General features: G+C 48.8%; 6 protein-coding genes across 13 annotated transcripts; 2 read left to right on the top strand and 4 right to left on the bottom strand.

Moving 5' to 3' along the window:
- The first annotated feature begins 61 nt into the window (after positions 1-61).
- Positions 62-1,623, top strand: LOC121593630 (dnaJ homolog subfamily C member 8). The gene is made up of 3 exons (XM_041916185.1): positions 62-274; positions 368-688; positions 751-1,623. The coding sequence occupies exons 1-3, from the start codon at positions 221-223 to the stop codon at positions 1,192-1,194; spliced, it is 819 nt and encodes a 272-aa protein (XP_041772119.1). The 5' UTR covers positions 62-220; the 3' UTR covers positions 1,195-1,623.
- Positions 1,624-1,703: 80 nt separating this feature from the next.
- LOC121593629 (S-phase kinase-associated protein 2) lies at positions 1,704-3,804 on the bottom strand. Its single transcript, XM_041916184.1, has 4 exons — positions 2,951-3,804; positions 2,260-2,889; positions 2,017-2,176; positions 1,704-1,949 (listed from the first exon to the last, which is right to left on the bottom strand). Exons 1-4 carry the CDS (start codon positions 3,150-3,152, stop codon positions 1,763-1,765), a joined length of 1,179 nt encoding a protein of 392 aa, XP_041772118.1. The 5' UTR covers positions 3,153-3,804; the 3' UTR covers positions 1,704-1,762.
- A 612-nt stretch (positions 3,805-4,416) lies between these two features.
- LOC121591687 (U11/U12 small nuclear ribonucleoprotein 65 kDa protein) lies at positions 4,417-5,937 on the bottom strand. The gene has a single exon (XM_041912479.1). The coding sequence runs from the start codon at positions 5,827-5,829 to the stop codon at positions 4,606-4,608; it is 1,224 nt and encodes a 407-aa protein (XP_041768413.1). The 5' UTR covers positions 5,830-5,937; the 3' UTR covers positions 4,417-4,605.
- An 82-nt stretch (positions 5,938-6,019) lies between these two features.
- On the top strand, positions 6,020-7,443 carry LOC121591688 (evolutionarily conserved signaling intermediate in Toll pathway, mitochondrial). The gene is made up of 2 exons (XM_041912480.1): positions 6,020-7,017; positions 7,078-7,443. Exons 1-2 carry the CDS (start codon positions 6,123-6,125, stop codon positions 7,374-7,376), a joined length of 1,194 nt encoding a protein of 397 aa, XP_041768414.1. The 5' UTR covers positions 6,020-6,122; the 3' UTR covers positions 7,377-7,443.
- An 85-nt stretch (positions 7,444-7,528) lies between these two features.
- Positions 7,529-10,595, bottom strand: LOC121591685 (GTP-binding protein 2). Of its 7 annotated transcripts, none has more exons than XM_041912471.1 (3): positions 10,490-10,595; positions 8,078-9,685; positions 7,529-7,988 (listed from the first exon to the last, which is right to left on the bottom strand). In XM_041912471.1, the coding sequence occupies exons 2-3, from the start codon at positions 9,656-9,658 to the stop codon at positions 7,677-7,679; spliced, it is 1,893 nt and encodes a 630-aa protein (XP_041768405.1). In that variant the 5' UTR covers positions 9,659-9,685; positions 10,490-10,595; the 3' UTR covers positions 7,529-7,676. The 7 variants fall into 7 exon arrangements, with proteins under 7 accessions (XP_041768405.1, XP_041768404.1, XP_041768408.1 ...); XM_041912470.1 differs by lacking the exon at positions 10,490-10,595 and adding an exon at positions 10,261-10,480; XM_041912474.1 differs by lacking the exon at positions 10,490-10,595 and adding an exon at positions 10,355-10,480.
- Positions 10,596-12,438: 1,843 nt separating this feature from the next.
- LOC121591686 (tubulin beta chain-like) lies at positions 12,439-16,948 on the bottom strand. 2 transcript variants are annotated; one of them, XM_041912477.1, is made up of 6 exons: positions 16,550-16,948; positions 15,287-15,521; positions 14,967-15,196; positions 13,805-13,972; positions 13,039-13,303; positions 12,439-12,973 (listed from the first exon to the last, which is right to left on the bottom strand). In XM_041912477.1, exons 1-6 carry the CDS (start codon positions 16,604-16,606, stop codon positions 12,579-12,581), a joined length of 1,350 nt encoding a protein of 449 aa, XP_041768411.1. In that variant the 5' UTR covers positions 16,607-16,948; the 3' UTR covers positions 12,439-12,578. The 2 variants fall into 2 exon arrangements, with proteins under 2 accessions (XP_041768411.1, XP_041768412.1); XM_041912478.1 differs by lacking the exon at positions 13,805-13,972 and adding an exon at positions 13,523-13,690.
- Between the last annotated feature and the right edge of the window lie 1,216 nt (positions 16,949-18,164).

The following is an 18,164-nucleotide window of genomic DNA, read 5'->3' as shown; positions in this document are numbered from 1 at the left end:
CACTGTCAGGCGATGGGCGAGTTTGACACATGGTCCATGTGTCAAGTGGTGTTTGTCAGAGCGCGGCCTAAGCAAAACAGAGCAGAAAAAATCAACACCAAGCTGCGGCTAGTCAAAACACACCGAACGCGAAATAAACAAAAAGTCCTTCTTTTAATCGGAAGAAAAGGGAACGAATCCGGCGTCTTGTGTGTCGATCGCAGCTGCATCCGTCGGAAAGATGGCACAGGGAGGCGGACATGAGGAGCAAACGTTTAACGAATTTTATACCGAGGTAAGTCCTGACGCCGACCCGTGTTTGTGTGTTGGTTGTACTCCCAAGTGCCGCTACTAAGGCGCCGTGCCCGTGCTTTTTCCAACCCGACAGGTGAAGGAGATCGAGAAGCGCGACTCGGTGCTCACGTCCAAACAGCAGATCGACCGGTTGCTGCGCCCGGGTGCGACCTACTTCAACCTGAACCCGTTCGAGGTGCTACAGCTCGACTGCGACACACCGCTGGAGCAGATCAAGAAAAAGTACCGCAGCCTGTCGATACTGGTGCATCCGGACAAGAACCCGGACAATCTGGACCGCGCCCAGCAGGCGTTCGAAATCATCAGCAAAGCGTACAAAACGCTCGAGAACGAGGCGACCCGCAAAAAGTGTCTCGAGGTGTACGAGGAGGCAAAGGACCGCACGGACATGATGGTAAGGCGGAGGGGAAAGGGCAAGACAGGCCTCCCAATAATGCTCCCATTCGTTGCTTCCAGATTGCCGAAAAGAAGAAAAAGCTGAAGAAGGAGGGCAAGTACGACGGCGTGCCGGAGGACGAACCGGCAAAATACAAACACGCCATCTACGTGATGGTGATGAAGCTGTTCGCGGACATTGAGCGGCGCCGGCAGCAGCTGGAGGTGCGCGATATGGAGGAGCGTAAGCGCAAACGGGAGGCCGAAATTGAGGAGGAGGAGCAGCGCGACCTGCAGAAGGAGTGGCAGAAGAACTTTGAGGAGTCGCGCCAGAACCGGGTCAACAGCTGGCACACGTTCCAGGCCGGCTCGTCCTCAGCGTCCTCGTCGTCGTCGTCGTCTGCAGCTGCCGCGGCCGCCGCCGCCTCCTCCTCCTCCGCGACAACGACCGTGAAGAGCAAAAAATCGAAAAAAGCCAAGTACACCTCGTTTAACCCGCCGAAAATTAAGCCCGAGACGCGATAGAGGCCGCCACCGCCGTGTTCCGATCCGTTCCAGCTGCTGAAGTAGAATGTCGTGGAATTTAGTTTTAATACTGCCTTCCTCACCGGATCATCCCCCCTCCCGCTCTGCCACACCTTCACTGTTGCATGGCGCGTGTGGGCCACCGCTCTGTGGCTGAGCTTTTGATCACGATTCCCTCAACTATTCTTCTGGGTGGTAGTAAACGTCTTTTACTGAAATGTGAGCAATCGTTTTTTTTATCATTGTGAAGATAGATAGGAGAACCTTGCAAGGACTTTTTTTGGTAACCCCCGGCCACTAATTAGGTTACGCGAAACGCCGATCGGGTAGAGTGGTAGAACTAAGCGAAGCAGAATACTTTTGCCCATGAAAACAGATAGGAATTTTGTGACAGAATAAACCGTACGTATGTATCTTGACCTAAAAAAACAGTGCGCCAACAGTCCGTGAATATTCCGATGAAACAAATTAGTCTGTTGTACGCATTTCACAGGCGAAGATTCCGTAGATTTAATCAACACATGGCGCAAGCTTTTATTTGTCACACTACACTTCCTTAACCAAGGGCTCAATCACGCGTTCGTAGACCCCAGATCGAGGTTCGTTTCGTACCGACCGTGGGCCGCGCAACGGAGCTGTGATAGTACTTGTTAATGCCAATGTCGACCAGCGAGTTCTTCAGTGTAGCAATCGCTTGGTCGGATACGAGCCCAAACAGGTCTAAAAATCGGAGCGTTTTTAGTTCGGTCAAGTTCCTGCAAACAAAAACGATACAAAATTCAGTTGAAACGAGCAGAAAGGTAAAATGGTAGCCTTACTCACAAGTATGCGGTGACGGGAATGTTGTAGCACCGCGACAACGACAAGTATTCTATCTTTCGAGCCTTGCAAAGTGTCTTTATGACAGCCTCCGTCAAGGGCGTACAGTCCGACAGATCGAGCGCGACCAGCTTTGTACAGCGTTTGATCAGTACAGCCACTTCTGAAAGACGCAGCAGACACACACACACACACACACATTTAGAATCCGATTGCCGATTCCGTTCCCTTTTCTAGCCTACTTACTCTCATCGGTGAGGGTGGACCGGCAGCCCGACAAGTTCAGGTGCACTATTTGCGGCGTTAGGTTCCGCACCAACTCCTGGACGGCTTCGGCACTTAGGCTAGTCCAGCTCACGTTCAAGCTGTGCAGTCTCGTCAAGGCTTTCGCCATCAGTCGCATCCCCGTCGCATCGATGCCCGAGCACATGGTGAGATTCAGTGCCTCTAGCTTTCGGTTTTCGGCTATTTCCGCACAGATGCGCCCATCCAGCGGCACGTTCTCGAGGCTCAGCTTGACCAGCGCCCGGCAGTTCGCCAGCAGAGCGCCCAGCACGGCCACGCTGACGGTGCACATGCTGAGATCCAAATACTGTACCTTAATGCAGGCCGGAAACTCCAGATAGTTCGAGTCCGGCGTGGGATTAACGATGGATGTTTGGGCCAGCCGTAGCACGACGACGCCGCGGCTCAGCACTTCCACCAGCCCGTCGAACTGGAGCGTTCGATTGCTGAGATCCAACCGGTACCAGAGCGTTTCGTCCTTAGACACCCGGTTGAAGCGCCGGTTCACCTGGCCGCAGCTCAGGAGCGTCTTTTTGGGCAGCCATTTCAGGATGTGCAGCAGCACCTCGTCCGAGAGGAGGCTGAAAAGATCTAGAAGCATGGAAGGTCGAGTGAGTGGGGCTTTCGCTACACGCTCCGGACGGGTACGTACCTTCCTCACCGTACGTTGCCTTCCGCTGGTTCTTCCGGTACATGAAGAATGCTTCCTCGCTGCCATGAGGTGCGTATTTGAGCTGCTCTTCCGACAGTGGATCGTGGTGCGCCGGTGGTACGTTGCTTTTACACTGTCGCTGATTAACATTGTTGGAAACGTTAGTTAACGGCAGCCTGCCCTTGTTCGACGGTGGATCCATGATGCCCAGGGCCCAACAGCCGTGTGGTTGTGTACAATCCGAGCCAAAGCACGACACACAAATGGTTCAAACGCACTGCACCGCGGGCGGAACTGCTCCATGTACAACTGCTGAAACGGTTTAATTTATTGTTCTTCTTCCCAAAACGTTCATACTCGGGGTAGAAAAAAGTACGAAGGAAATCGCGCTCTGTTTATGCTATTCTGCCGCGCTTTGTGACGTTTCGCAGAACAGACGAACCACAAGGATGTTATAGTCAAGGTGTGCTTTTGGGGGAGGATTGCAACGAGCGATGCACGCGGTCTATACACAATTCAACGGAATTCCGAGTTTGTTGTTCGTATTTTCGCTATTTTATCATTTTAATTGTTTACAATTTAATGTTTTCGCCATCTGGGAAGCAGTGATGGCAAAAATCTCGAGGTAGTAAAGGAGTGCTGCTATCTAGGGACGGTCGGGTCGCTACTTCGGACAACGACATCAGCAGCGAAATCCGGAGACACATCGTCCAGGGAAATTGTTCATACTAAGGGCTTCACTGACTGCTGAGATCGAGAAGATGAGAAATGTGAAATATGTCCCACATTGATTCGCCCGGTGGTCCTCTATGGACAAGAGTCTTGGACCATCCAAGTTAAAGATGCAAATGTTCTGGGCGTGTTTGAGCAACGCATCCTTCGGACCATCTTTGGCGGTGTGTTCGAGCATGGAGCGTCGAGGAGAAGGATGAACCACGAGCATGCTGAGCTGTACGGTGAACCGAATATCCTGACGGTGGCGAAGTTACGATGGCTGCGGCATGTCATGAGGATGCCGGACTCATGCCCCACCAAGAAGGTGTTCGACAGCGATCCCCAGTTCGGCGTAAGGCGCAGGGGAGCACAGCGAACTCGATAGCTGGATCAGGTTAAACGAGACCTGTCAGAGATCGGGTGTCTACATGGATGGGAGGATGCAGCCAGGGACCAAGCATCCTGGAGAATGATTGTTGACCGGGCCATGTCAGGACGACGTGCTCTATCATGAGCAAGCCAACAAGAGAGAAGGATGAGATATTATCGCATTTTCCAAATAAATTTGAAGATGTATTAAGGGATGCTGAATGCTTTCATTAATTTCAAAAAAATCAGTACATCGTCCTTTTTCTAGAATCTGAGATTAAACAAAGTTTTGGCGATTTTATTCATTTAAGGAAAAATGATTTATTTTAAAAATAGGCAACCTCTACAATCTGCTCCATCTTTGGCACAACTCTCAATCGTAATTAAACTCAGATTACACTAACTCCAGTCTAATATATTCTCCATACAATCGATACTAATCAAGTCAATTTGAGTGAACAAACTTTCTGCAGCAGACTTTGGCAGGATTTGGATCTCAACGCCACAATTTATAGTCAACAGCTCCTATCACAGGATTGGTTTGTGGCGACGATTGTATATCGAAATGTCTCTCATACGCTCTTCCCGTACGAAACTACCATTGGTTTGTCTTTCAGTATGTATCCATTTACCGTGGCCAACGCTTGGTCGATACAGTTTTTAAACTTCTCATTTAACGGTTCACCCTCGGTCGCATCCTCCACCGGAACGAAGGTAACGAACGCCTGTCCCTTCATTCGCCCCGCCTTCATTAGCTTTATCTCCATGCCCTTGAGAAGGTTCGCGTTGAAAAATATGCCAAACAACTCTTCCAGCTCCTGCTCCGTCACCTGTTTCGAGAGATTTTTTATGTACAGCTTGGTGGTTGGATCCCCTCGGCTGTAGTTTTGGAACACGTTCAGCGTGCTTCGCTGTTCCTCCGGTATTCGATTGCGTAAAATATCGTCCATAGAAGGAAGAGGGGATGCTTCTTCTGATTGAGGATCTATTTCCTTGGGGTGTTGCTCTGGAGGCATATTGTCGCTCACAATCCCAATCGCTGGTGGTGCTAGCGAAGATCCAGAAATGTGTATTTCCAGCTTTGTCTTTTTCAAGGCAGGTCGCTGGACTGATTGTGACTCTCGAGAAGATGCTTCATAGTTAACCACTTTCATTGTACGCATCGCTTGGCTGTAAGCTGACTTTGGTTTGCCAGGCTCGTGCATCTCTGGATCCGATTCCAGCTCCGATTCCTCGTCCGACACAGTTGCTTGCGATTGTTGTTCTTTTGCGGCGGGTGTAGCGGCAATCGTGTCCTGTCGGCTTTCGAACGGAGGTTGCAGATTCATTTTGTTCATCAAATGCAGCGTCTGGTAGTAGAATGCCGTATTGCCTGCCAGCTCTCGTGCGATGTTTTGCAGTACTTCGGGTGAACATTTGGGATATCGGTAGGCAAGATGTGGCGGTGGAAAGCCCTCATACCCCAGTGCAAAGCATTTCTCCGCCACGGTGACGAGAGATTTGCTCCTGGTCACCTTGTCCGCTGGTAGTGACGATTGCAGCTCAGCCGAACACGACTCTTCGCCCTGGCTCGTATATTCCACCTTCAGCCGGTGCGTTTTGATGAGCAGCTGATGGAGGCGCGAAATCACCAGCCGGGCCTCCGATTCGTTGTCCACACACACGATAGCACCGTCCGTGTTTCTTCTCTTGATTAATCGTGTCGTTTCCAGCCCAAACAGGTGCAAAAACTCGCGTACGTCGACACTGGAGAATATTGGCGGGAAGTTGAAAATCTTTAGCGCAATCGGCGGCATAATTATCGCGTATTTCGGAAACAATCCAGCAGGAGAAAGACGCTTCAGTGAGGCCTGAACAACAACAAAAAACAAACGTAAACAAGACAGCCTGCCGCCGTCTGCAAACACCAACACCAGCACAGGAACGCGAGCAGCTGATTGTCAATCGGTCGAGCACAGCACTGCGTACTGTATTTACCTTGACTTTGTTGTGACAGGCGCGTTAATGTTATGCCAACTTCACGCAATACGATTTTGCGGCAAAGTTTGTATCGCTGTTGGGTGCAGTAAAGTTTAGAAAAAGCTGCACAATGCTGTTAACGCGACCTCTACGATGGTCGGCGAGTGTTCTGCAGCTGCCGATGGCAAGATTCAGCATCACGCTTCGACAGTGTTCCACCAAACGGAACGAGGACACGGCCGATGGCAAGCCGGAGGACGATGGTGGCAAGCAGGGCAGCCTGATCGTGCGGACCAATCTGTTCGAGTCGGCCGCCAAAAAGGACAAGCAGACGTACATCGAGATGGTGAAGATATTCGAGAAGCGCAGCGTGCATCGGCGCAACCACGTGGAGTTCATTTACGCCGCCCTGCGCCACATGGAGGAGTTCGGCGTGAACAAGGACATTGCCGTGTACAAGGCGCTGATCGACGTGATGCCGAAGGGCAAGTTCATACCGACCAACATCTTTCAGGCCGAGTTTATGCACTACCCGCGGCAGCAGCAGTGCATCATCGATCTTCTCGAGCAGATGGAGGATAACGGGGTGATGCCGGACTACGAGATGGAGGCGATGCTGGTGAACGTGTTCGGCAAGAAGGGCCACCCGGTGCGCAAGTACTGGCGCATGATGTACTGGATGCCGAAATTTAAAAATCTCTCCCCGTGGCTGCTGCCCAACCCGGTGCCGGACGATGCGCTCGAGCTGGCCCGGTTAGCCGTGGAGCGCATGTGTTCGATCGATCCGCGCAGCAAGATTCAGGTGTTCGATACGCAGGAGGTGGAAAGTGCGATTGACCACACGTGGGTCGTGAGTGGGCAGAGCGGGGAGCAGTCGGAATTGCTTGAGGCGCATGATAGGCAGGAACCGGTGTACATAGAGGGCCCGTTTGTGATATGGCTTCGGAATCGGTCCATCAACTATTACGTGCTAAAGAGCGCCCCGAAGCCGCTACCACCGATCGAGGAGACGGATGATCCGGACGGTAAGGCACTCGTGGACATGAAAACTTCTCCTACTTACTCTCTTAACTCTGCCTTTACAGACGTCAGTAACCTTCACAATCCGTACGTTGGCTTGGATTTGCGCTTCCGCAAACGACCGGGGTCCGGTTCGGCCGTTAGCACTCGCCGGCGTTCGGTGCACGAGCAGGAGGATGGCATCATCTACGCCATCTGCTGTACGGGAAGCTCGACAAAGGATTCGCTGCTGTCCTGGATACGGTTGCTAGAGAAGGAGAGCGGCAACGGTGCCCTGTCGTCGCTGGCTGTGCTGTTCAAATTTAACTCCCCCACCAGTGAAGTGATGGTTAGCGGAGCGGAAACTAGCACAGTGCAACACTAGCTGTATATAAACAAATCGTTGCTATAAATAGAATCAGTCAAGAACACGTTCAAACACACACACATACACCCCTGGTAGAAAAGATTCCTTGCAGATGACATAACGGTGGTTGAAAGCGGCGCAAAAACAATTTTTGGCAATATTAACGCGCCCAATGTTTGTTTTTAAATCACAGAAATTTTATTTCCAATTCAATCGTCACACTTCAATTAAATTCATACGTCAGGGTTTTATACAGTTCATGTCAAGCGCGTAACACTTGCGCGTTACTTGTGCCGCGGGCGTTGCTTGCAAACAGCCCTAGCCGGTGGTGGTGGTGGTGGTGGCGGTGGTGTGGTTGTGTTGCGTTTGCGCTAGCGGGAATACCTGCGTCACTTTGCCGATGCCTTTGCTGGTGCCCTCGCGCAGCAGTATCCGCATGCCCGGCCGCACGTACTCCGGATGCCGCACGAACCGGAACAGCACCGAGGCGGACTGATTTGTACCGATGCCGGTGTCGCCGGCCCCCATGATGCCCTCGATGATGGCCGTCTGCCGGATGCTACCGATGTGTACGGTAGTCTGAAATCCTTTAAAGATGCGCGTCGCATGAAACAGTACGGACACTTGTGCCTAAAACGTCGTCCACCGGGGAACAGAAAAGAGCGGAGTTTTTAGAATAATGTTGAGAGGTGTACAAACCAAAAAGACTCCCCCCATACCTGAAAGAAGAAGCACCCGCAGGCTACCTCAGCGCTTTCGTAGTCGGGCAGTATGACCATGCCGCTGCGCAGCACGGGCATCGGCTCGATCGCGTTGAACGACAGCGAAGCGCTCTGACCCGCCCGCACCACCCGGCAGGGCGCCTTGTTCCGGTGGATCGTCTGCACGGTGACGGAAAAGAACGAGCCGTCCTGCAGCGGGCCCACCTTCACCTGGCTGTTCTCGGTGAGGACGCCCTTGCAGAGCAGCCCGCCGGCGACCGTGCCCACCTCGGCCACTCGGAAGATTTCATCGATCTGAAACTCGAACGGCTGCTGCTCGAGCCGCTCCTTCTCCGCGTTGCTGATGCCCGGCGACAGCACGTACAGGTACTGGATCAGCAGATCCAGCCCGGCGCCGGTCACGTTCGACACGCAGAAGATCGGCACGATCTGCTCGACGCTCTGGTGCGCGTTCGCGTTCAGCACGTCGTCCTGGTTGCTGATTAAGTACGGTACCTTCCGGTAGCCGATCGAAGTGAGCAGATTCTTCAGCTCGAACAGGATCGGGTCGGGCGGGGCGAGATCGATCTTCGTCACGATGATCGAGAACGAGATGTCGAGCGCGTGTATGATCGCCAGATGCTCGCGCGTCATGTTGCTAATGTTGCCGGCCGCTATCACGATCAGCGCGTGCTGGGGACAGTAGCCGGACAGGGCCTGCACGGTGGTCTTCAGGTAGCGCCGGTGCCCCGCCAGATCCATGAACGTGACGAGCTTGGTCGACCGGTCGCTAATCTCCTCGGCGGTCATCATCTCGTTGTACTTGTAGTTGATCACGCTGCCCTCCGCATCGAAGCCGAGCATTTCGTGCGATATGCAGGACGTGCGGCCGGTCTGTATTTCGTGCATGTGGCGGAACATGTTGAGCCGCGCCAGCCCGCGCCCATTGTCGAACTCGCCCTGGGTCAGCACGCCGAGCAGGGTGGACTTGCCCGCGTCGGCACCGCCGAGCACGGCCACCCGCACCTCGATGTTGTGCTGGTCGTCGGGTATTTTGCGCACCAGCACCTCCACCACGCTCCGCTGGTCGGCAAGGCTCTTCCGCCGCAGGATGCTGGTGGACGCGTCCAGCTTGCGGGCCATCTGGTTGAGCGTCTGCAGCGAAACGGTCATGTCGGCGTCGTTCAGCCCCTGCAGGAAGCCCGAATCGGACACGCCGATCTCGTAGATTGCCTCGCCGTTGCCCTCGCGCAACCGCCACTTCATCTGCGTGACCAGGTGCTCGAACCGCTGCTTCGACGGGTTGATTAGCTTCAGTTTGTACTCGATGTTGCCGACCTGCGGCTCGGGCGGCAGAAAGCCACGGTTAAAGTCGAAGCCTTTCTGCTGCAGCAGCTCGTAGCTGCTGCTGTCGCGGTGATGGTGGTGGCCACGCTGCAGCAGCTGGCCGATGTAATCGAACCGCTCGTTACTGCCGCTGCCGCCGCCGCCGCCGTCGTCGTCGTTGCTGTTGCCATTGCGAAGGTCGGAGTCGCTGCCCGAGCTGGATGAGCCCGACGGCGGGGACGGACCGAAAAGGTCGAAGAAGCTAGATTCCATCGGAGAGCTGGTGCTGAGGTCGCCCGCCTGTTCCGCGCCAAGTACATACACCGCACCGTTACGTGCGAGTAAAAGAGAGAACGGATTTCTGTTAGTTTTCGTTGTGTGGGTGCAAAAGGGTGGTTGGCGCAAAAAGGAAAATGGAACAACCACAGCAGTGGCATACATAAATAAAAAAGTTATTTCTACTGAGGTACAAAAAAAACACACACAACTCTCATTCGACCTTCAAGAGAAAAACCCTCCGAACACACGAGCCCCTTTCCCTTTATGTCCTTTCGCGCCTGCAATGCATTGAACCACTTTGCATCAGCATTGGAATCGATTTCATCACACTATTATTTATCAACACATTCACTTTTGTTGCAATCTAAAGCCTCTCCCCCCGCCCGAAGCCCGTGTGTGAGTGTTTCTTTCTTGATCTCCCCCGCCCCAACGCGCCCAACACATCAACATCATCATCATCATCGTCAGCAGCCAGCAGCCAGCAGCGTCTAAGCTCGTTCGCTCGGCCGATGCAACAAAGCGGGCGTTATTTCACAACACACAGCGTTTGCGGTAAGACCACGGACCCGCGCAACCAAGAAGACACGAAAACGTACCAAAATAGAAAATTTTCTTTGTTGATAAACACACAGCCACACACCAAAGGGGCGAAATTAAAACATCAACATAAACACTTTAAACTGATCCTACCGACCGAGGAGTCAATGCACCTTTCGAATTTTTTTCCTCCTGCCCAGTGGACACTTTGCGGAGCCTTCTGGGAGGTGTTTCGTGCGAGGCAAAATGACCCGTACCCGACCAATTCGGGTATTGAATTCACCTTACCCTATTTTGTTTGCGCTCCCTCCACACGTATACGATATTTTTATACTTGAGACTTCTTTTGTTTCACTGTGTGTGGCTAAGGAGTCGTATCGGTACGGTCACGTACACCACCATACGCAACCGTACGCAATCGGGCTGTCAACGTTCGGGGAAAAAGCTTCGGCAATTGCACCCCGGTGAAAAAATGGCACCGAATGGATTTGAATATTCAAACGGTACACGTGGCCTGTTGAAAAGTGTCGTTGTTTATTTGAAGATGCAATCTTTTAAAAGCAGTTATTATGAAAGAAAACAATTTTAGATTGAAATTTAATGAAACATAATTTGAAATGTAATCGCTTTTATTGTTAATCTTCCACTAGCTAGTTGGAAAACATGAATACTTTTTCTTCGTGATACAGTACGTGACCGCTAACTGAGAGGTTAAATTTGTGAGAAAAATGCACATTTGCTATGAATTTCTCTTCGTAAGATTTTGAATGTTTCATGTTTTAACATTTATGCGTTTTATAACTGATAATCACTCCAGTTAGCGAACTTCCAGTTAAAAAACTCTAGTAAAACACATCCAGTTAGCGGTCACCTACTGTATACTAATGTGGGTTGTAGAAAATTGAATCAGTTATAAGTTCATTTATAAAGATTTGATTGGGATTTATTTCAGAATAGGCGATCTATATTGTCTGCAGAGAGAAAGTCAGCCGGATAGAACGGCGATAGAATTGCATTTTGAGAATGGCAGATACATTTTGAAACATCGCATTGAATTATTACGCAAAAAATTGTATTGGTAAAACTTGGACATTACATAATTGTGTAGTATTATAAAGAATTGACAGAGGAACAGTCTGATGCTATCAATGCTCCTATTATTAATTATTGGTAAATTTTACGCTGGAAGATATAGTGTATCATTTGTGTTGATTAAGTATTGATACATATTTCAATCTAGCGCGTTCTTTTAGTTTTATTAAACAAATATTGTATGAATTAGAAATCTCAGTTCAACTGCTAGACCTTGGAATGATTGAGATATGAGATGGTCTTTTTTATAGATAAGATATATACATCGTAGCACCCAAAAACCAAAAACCTGGCAACTTCTTTTAATTTTGATATTTCAATAAGCCTATGTGCAGTAAAATATTGTATTAGTGATCAAACAGGTCGATTTGTTGTGATTAGGAGGAATCGAACAAACGGCAAAATTGCGCCTCTTGGTTTGGAGAACAAAAACTCTAAAAATGCGTTAGATTACATGAAGGTAATAACCTTCATTACGAGGTTAGTTTCTGGCTGTTTTAAAATCACTCAAATGATAAAGCTTTCATAAAACATTCAGAATCTAAAAGTAGGGTGACGCTTGTTTAGCCTTTTTAACGTATAGGTATACCGTAATGTAATTCGGATAAATTTAATGAAATTATGAACGAAAGTGTAGTATACCGTTTTTAACACAAGGTTCGATGTATCGATAAGGTTCTCAAAACTAAGATAAAAATAAACGGCCATATCAGTAAGGTTGACGTGCATGAGGCAAGCGATAAGAAAATTCAGTGCAAGTCACCTGATATGAAACCGTGCTGAACACAAACCTGTGCAACAATATCACCCATTAAAATAGCTTCCGTTTGTGACCCTTCCTCTGTCTTCTGTAATTTTAATGGGATTTATTTTATCTTATCCACATGGACAGATGCTTAACCGAGCCCATAATCTTTTAAACGTTTCACGTGATTCTTTCAACATACAAATTAGTTTCGTAGTTTGTTTTCTTTGAATTTGTTTGAGCATCTTCTGTCAAAAGCAAGGACAACAAATAGTTTTGAAAAGATATAATCTTATCTAGTTTATTGGAATTTGACATTCAATAAATCTTACCGGGGAAGGGTTTTGTTAACTCTGTTATAAGTCAAAGTGGTTTCAAAGTTGGTTCTTCTTTTGTATTGTTTTTAAATTCATTGGGAACGTTGATCGATTGCAGCTACCAATCGATCACGCCCAGCTGGCAGTGGACTCACTACCGCCACAGGAACACACATCAACAAGCTAAGCTAAAACAATCCTGACCTGACTGGGTTGACCTAAGCTATTCCTGCTGCTGCTGCTGCTCCTCTTCCGGGATTTCCTCCATCTCGTCGTAATCCTCAACCTCCGCATCCTGATACTGCTGGTACTCCGAGATGAGATCGTTCATGTTCGATTCTGCCTCGGTAAACTCCATCTCATCCATACCCTCGCCAGTGTACCAATGCAAGAACGCTTTCCGTCTGAACATGGCGGTGAACTGTTCCGAGATGCGCTTGAAGATCTCCTGGATGGCGGTCGTGTTGCCGATGAAGGTGGCCGACATTTTCAGCCCACGCGGTGCAATGTCGCAAACCGCCACCTTCACGTTATTCGGAATCCACTCGACGAAGTAGCTGCTGTACTTGCTCTGGATGTTTAGCATCTGCTGATCGACCTCCTTCATCGACATCGAGCCTGTAAGTGGTATACGAAAGAAGTGGTCATACACTCTAAAGAAAGGAAAAGATGTCTCATCATACCTCGGAAGATGGCCGCACAAGTGAGGTATCGTCCGTGGCGGGGATCGCAGGCAGTCATCATGTTTTTCGCATCGAACATCTGCTGGGTGAGCTCCGGTACGGTTAGGGCACGGTACTGCTGGGAACCCTTAGCCGTGAGTGGCGCAAACCCGGGCATGAAGAAGTGCAGACGCGGGAAAGGTACCATGTTTACTGCAAGCTTCCGCAGATCGGCATTTAGCTGACCGGGGAACCGTAGACATGTCGTTACACCGGACATTGTCACCTACCAGTGTGGAGTTCCGATTGCAAAAAGAGCAGAAATTAGTGTTACAATTACACAAAACTTAATTGGCAGGAACAGAGAGACTTTTGGGGGAATGTGAGTTACAGAATAGATTATTAACATGATACCAGCCGGAAGATTCTGGCCAGCGAAGGAACAGCCACTCTTACCTAATCGTAGGCAGGCCGAGCAGTGTGAGGAGTTTGGTGTGTTACTTACAGAAATTAAATGGTTTAGATCGGGATAGGTAGGATTGAAGATCTTAAGCGTTCTAAAGCAGATGTCATACAGCGCTTCGTTATCTATACAGTTGGTCTGATCGGACGCTTCGATGAGCTGGTGCATCGATAAGGTAGCGTTGTATGGCTCCAATACTACATCGGACACCTACACTCACACACATACACACACATGCATGTGGTTGGCCCAGAGGGGATGGGTTGAAAGAGAGAAGGGCGGAAAAGGGAAGAAACGTGGTGAAAAATGTGATGCTGTACTTACGGATACCAAGTGATTGAGGTCCCCGTACGTGGGGGAGGATAGCTTTAGCGTACGGAAACAGATATCGTACAACGCTTCGTTGTCGATACAGAACGTGTCGTCCGTGTTCTCGACCAACTGGTGAATCGAGAGCGTCGCATTGTACGGCTCTACGACGGTATCGGATACCTACGGAAGGCGGAATCCGTTTTCGTAGGGTGGGAAGAGAGATAGAGAGGAAATAAAAGAGAGAGAAAAAATAGGGGCGGAACGAAAAACAAAACACGATTTTTAAAAAATGTAGGTAACATCCATAATTTACGTAACGCTCTTAAGTTCTGAAAGAAAGGGAGATCCAAACAGTGCTACGCAACGTTGCATGAATTGCTGCGAGTGCCTTTTTGGAATAAACTGAATTTAGAATAGCGATGACGAGTACCTTTTTTTGTTATAGAAGAAGTCAATACCTATCGTCTCCTAGTTCTGCTGATAAGCATGAAAGTCTTATTTCCAAACATAGAACGTCGGCAAACGGCCACGATAAGGACAACATTTTGATTTTTTTTTCAACACAAGGGCTCTTCTCATTTTTTCGTTATCTGTAGCATCGACGAAAACAGACGACTACAATCCTCATACATTTACGCCTATATATGCATACTATCGCTATCGTCTGTAAAGAAAGCTATTTTTTTAAGTTCACAAACCTTGGTGTGAAAGTTGACAAAGTGGGTGGAGACAGTTTAACGCAGCTCTTTGAAGGTGACGGTGTGAACAATTTCATAAAATATGTATGTGCCAATAGTCGATCAATGGTTAACAAAAAAAATTTGAAGTAGTCTTTCCATAATTCTCCCATCATTCCCTATTTTCTACATTTGAACATTTGAATTTCTACAAGGGAAGGTGCGATAAAGGACTAAAATGTTCAAAACTCCTCTTTCTATGCGTTACGTAGCTTATGGATGGTATCGCTCGAAATATTTCACTCTCTCCAATAGATTACTAGTTTCCTTGGGAATGTAAATTCCACCATCGCTAAGGTTACCGGTCGCCGGCACTGACGCATTGCATCGGACCAGTGAAGCGTTCACGTTCACGCGAAAAACGATCGATCGGGAAGCGATCGAGTTTCCTGGCGTCGTTATCCCGCTCCGCATGCACCCCAGCGCGTCTTCCTTACCTTGGGCGATGGAACGACGGAGAAGGTGTTCATGATGCGATCCGGATATTCTTCACGAATTTTCGAAATCAGCAGCGTGCCCATACCGGAACCGGTGCCGCCGCCGAGCGAATGGGCAAGCTGGAAGCCCTGCAGGCAGTCGCACGATTCCGTCTCCTTGCGAATCACGTCCAGCACGTTGTCGACCAGCTCAGCACCCTCGGTGTAGTGGCCCTTGGCCCAGTTGTTACCTACCCGGGCGAGGGGGAGATGGAAAGAGAACCAGTCAAACGTCAGTGGGACAATGTAACCCGATACCACAATGGAGACGTAATTCTTACCGGCCCCCGACTGAGCGTAAACGAAGTTGTCCGGCCGGAAGAGTGCACCGTACGGTGACTGGCGGACGGAATCCATCGTGCCCGGTTCCAGGTCGACCAGCACCGCACGTGGCACGTACTTGTTGCCATTCACCTCGGTGTAGTACACGTCGATGCGCTCGAGCTGCAGATCGGAGTCGCCATGGTAATGGCCGGTCGGATCGATACCGTGCTCGTCGGAGATGATCTCCCAGAACTGCGAAATGAAATAGAAGGTAAATAGATTGTACAAACATGAGTCGACATTTCAAAGCAACCGAAACAACAAATCATAAATATCACGTACGCTCGCAATGCTTATCGGAAGCAGAACGAAGGCGCCATCAGCTTGCAGATAGAGTTCAAATGGCCTTGTATGTTTGAGCCTCACAAGGCAGCTTGTTTATTGCTGCTAACCCTTCGTTTCATTCATACGCTCGTGAGTCATTCTCACTTTCGATGATGTTTTGTCCAAACGTCGACAAATACGCTGTAGACGAAGGTTTTCAATTTCACCACCAATCGTGGCATCATCAGCTGATCAGCGTGCATAAGATACAATAGTGAGCGAACCGTTCGTTGCAAGTGAACATCTTGCAGCTAATTGTCCGCTTTTGCTGACCAATCGAAACATACACACACGTGCATCGGCAGTGACGCGCGTTACTCGTTCAAATAGTTCAACCTCGACACCAATAGAGACGCACCCCGTAATCGTAGAAGTTAGAAAGAAAAGCCAAGAATAAGACAACACAATACGCGAACGTAGTAGTAGCAACGGTCGCTCCGGGCACTTCGGGTTTCAGTTGGCGACATCACACCTTTACGCTTCTCACTTGTTACTCTTGCTGCTGGCTTCGCTAAGCCGGCCGACACCGCCAGACGGGCGTTCTATAAATACCGTTGCCAGTCTAGAACGGAAATTCAGTTTCCCTAACACACGACTGGCAAGACTCGATCGTTTTTTTTTGGGGACATTCGGTACTGTATACGTGTGATGAGCAGGGCGTTTCATTTCTTTTACTGCCACGTCGCCCATTTTCGACCACAGTGCAGGTTCCCAGCGACCGAACGGTGACCAAAACATGATTCATTGATAAGATATCACGGCCCCTTACATAACCGGGCGCTCTGTGTCTGATAAACTGACTGACGCACGGCCATCCGCATCGGCCGCAACACTTTTGGGGACGTGGATGCGACGATCTATTCGATTTTTTTTGTGTTCTACTTGTTCAAACGTACCTTGGACCCGATCTGATTACCGCACTGGCCGGCCTGCAGATGCACAATTTCCCGCATGCTGGTGGTGAAATGAAGAGCGCCCTCCCAAAATGACGGTCACACACTGAGCGACGGCGTGCGGGGTTGCGTTAATCCAATTGTGAAAACGTGCACTTTCTACTACCCGCTGGTGGCCACCGACAGAGGACAGGGGCGACAGGGGTCGCCAAATGACGGCGAAACAAGGGCAAAACACTGCGAAGAAGTTTTCTACTGGCAACCAGGGCAGAGCAGTTGCCTTTGCGCGCGGTACAGTGGACTGTGGTAAGTAGACACCTGGGGCCGTACGCTCGCGCGGTCGCTTCGTTTCTGTGCCACTCGGGTTCGCGGTTCGCCTGCTACTGAACAGCGCCGAATGACGACACCAAAGCGGACCCCGAACGCAGCGCCAAACGGTTAGCAGTGCGCGCGCGACACACCGTACCCATGGCCAATCGTTGTTGTTAACCAATACCAGCACAGCCACTTGACTGGTAACGGCACGAATACGCACAACTATGTGCACACAGCAGCAGCAGCACTGTACTACGAGCACAGCACTGTACACTGCCGACCGCCGATAATAGCCGGTGGGATGATAATGTTATTTTGTGTTGTGTGTGCACGTGTTCCGCAATTGGATGGGGGGTGACGAGCTACAACCTTTAGCGCGTACTGTGGAACCGGTAATGGTCAAATGGGAGATTTCTTAGATTAGCGTTCCTTTGGTGGTTGTAGGCTACAAAGCTAACATAAATGTAATTAAATTTACTCATTTATCGAATACCACAGTGTAAGAAGAACGAAAATGCTACAGTAAATCGTCGTACATAGTCGTATAGTAAATCATGAAAAAAAAGTATTAATATGAATAGGTTAAGTGTTTATTTTTGTCGGGAAAATCTCAATTTCAAGAATATTGCATGGAAAATGGAAAACATCTTGTATAAAAGAAACTTTGATGATTTATTGTTACGCTATCTAACAGCAGATGGCGCTAGCAAGTTTCACGCATCGAATGCTCGCACAACTTTTCTCTAAGTACAAAATGGTCTTTAGTGTTAAAAAAATCTTATTTGATTGAGTAAACTAAATATATTTGTTTAATCACTTTTTGCGGTAGCCAAGCGATTAAATTATACGTATGATACAAAGGTACACTATCGTATACTAAAGCGTTATTAGCTGTAACTTTGCCAAAAGAGCATCGTCTGATATGGGCAATTTCTCTTAAGTGTAGCTTTAAATAAAGTAAAAAATTTAAATCATTTGTTGGATCAACATTTTGGGGGTTTTATCATGTGAATTTTTCCCAAGGCAACTACACAACATCAAATCTAAATATACAAAACAAAACAAAAACAAGCAAATGCTCAACAGAAACATTTTATAAAGCAAGCTTCAAAGTCGAACTCACAAGATCACAAGAAAATAAAAAAATAGAAAATTCATCAACTACTATGAATCCAAATAAAATATTTCTATTACTAATGATACTTAGTTTTTTGTGATTTTTTTTTTCACGCCACAACTCAACATCAAATCAAAATCTAAAAATCCAGCAATTTATAAACAGAAACATTAATGAGGAAGACTT

The sequence above is a fragment of the Anopheles merus genome, chromosome 2L (assembly GCF_017562075.2).
Source record: "Anopheles merus strain MAF chromosome 2L, AmerM5.1, whole genome shotgun sequence".
Classification (NCBI taxonomy): Eukaryota; Metazoa; Arthropoda; class Insecta; order Diptera; family Culicidae; genus Anopheles; species Anopheles merus.
This window is presented reverse-complemented; position numbering and strand designations above follow the sequence as displayed.

Bases quoted from the DNA above. Each gene is read 5' to 3' on its own strand.
- LOC121591685 (XM_041912469.1), bottom strand. The intron at 7,989-8,077 runs GTATGGGGGGAG...ACGACGTTTTAG, and splicing joins GCGGGTGCTTCTTCTTTCAG to GCACAAGTGTCCGTACTGTT.
- LOC121591687 (XM_041912479.1), bottom strand. From the start codon at position 5,829: ATGCCGCCGATTGCGCTAAAGATTTTCAACTTCCCGCCAATATTCTCC.
- LOC121591686 (XM_041912477.1), bottom strand. From the start codon at position 16,606: ATGCGGGAAATTGTGCATCTGCAGGCCGGCCAGTGCGGTAATCAGATC. The intron at 13,973-14,966 runs GTAAGGAAGACG...CGCCTTCCGTAG, and splicing joins CCGTCGTTCCATCGCCCAAG to GTATCCGATACCGTCGTAGA. The intron at 12,974-13,038 runs GTATGATGAGAC...TACCACTTACAG, and splicing joins TTGTGCGGCCATCTTCCGAG to GCTCGATGTCGATGAAGGAG.
- LOC121593629 (XM_041916184.1), bottom strand. From the start codon at position 3,152: ATGGATCCACCGTCGAACAAGGGCAGGCTGCCGTTAACTAACGTTTCC. The intron at 2,890-2,950 runs GTACGTACCCGT...CCATGCTTCTAG, and splicing joins GGCAACGTACGGTGAGGAAG to ATCTTTTCAGCCTCCTCTCG. The intron at 2,177-2,259 runs GTAAGTAGGCTA...TGCGTCTTTCAG, and splicing joins GTCCACCCTCACCGATGAGA to AAGTGGCTGTACTGATCAAA.
- LOC121593630 (XM_041916185.1), top strand. From the start codon at position 221: ATGGCACAGGGAGGCGGACATGAGGAGCAAACGTTTAACGAATTTTAT. The intron at 275-367 runs GTAAGTCCTGAC...CCAACCCGACAG, and splicing joins TTAACGAATTTTATACCGAG to GTGAAGGAGATCGAGAAGCG. The intron at 689-750 runs GTAAGGCGGAGG...CGTTGCTTCCAG, and splicing joins AGGACCGCACGGACATGATG to ATTGCCGAAAAGAAGAAAAA.
- LOC121591688 (XM_041912480.1), top strand. From the start codon at position 6,123: ATGCTGTTAACGCGACCTCTACGATGGTCGGCGAGTGTTCTGCAGCTG. The intron at 7,018-7,077 runs GTAAGGCACTCG...CTGCCTTTACAG, and splicing joins GGAGACGGATGATCCGGACG to ACGTCAGTAACCTTCACAAT.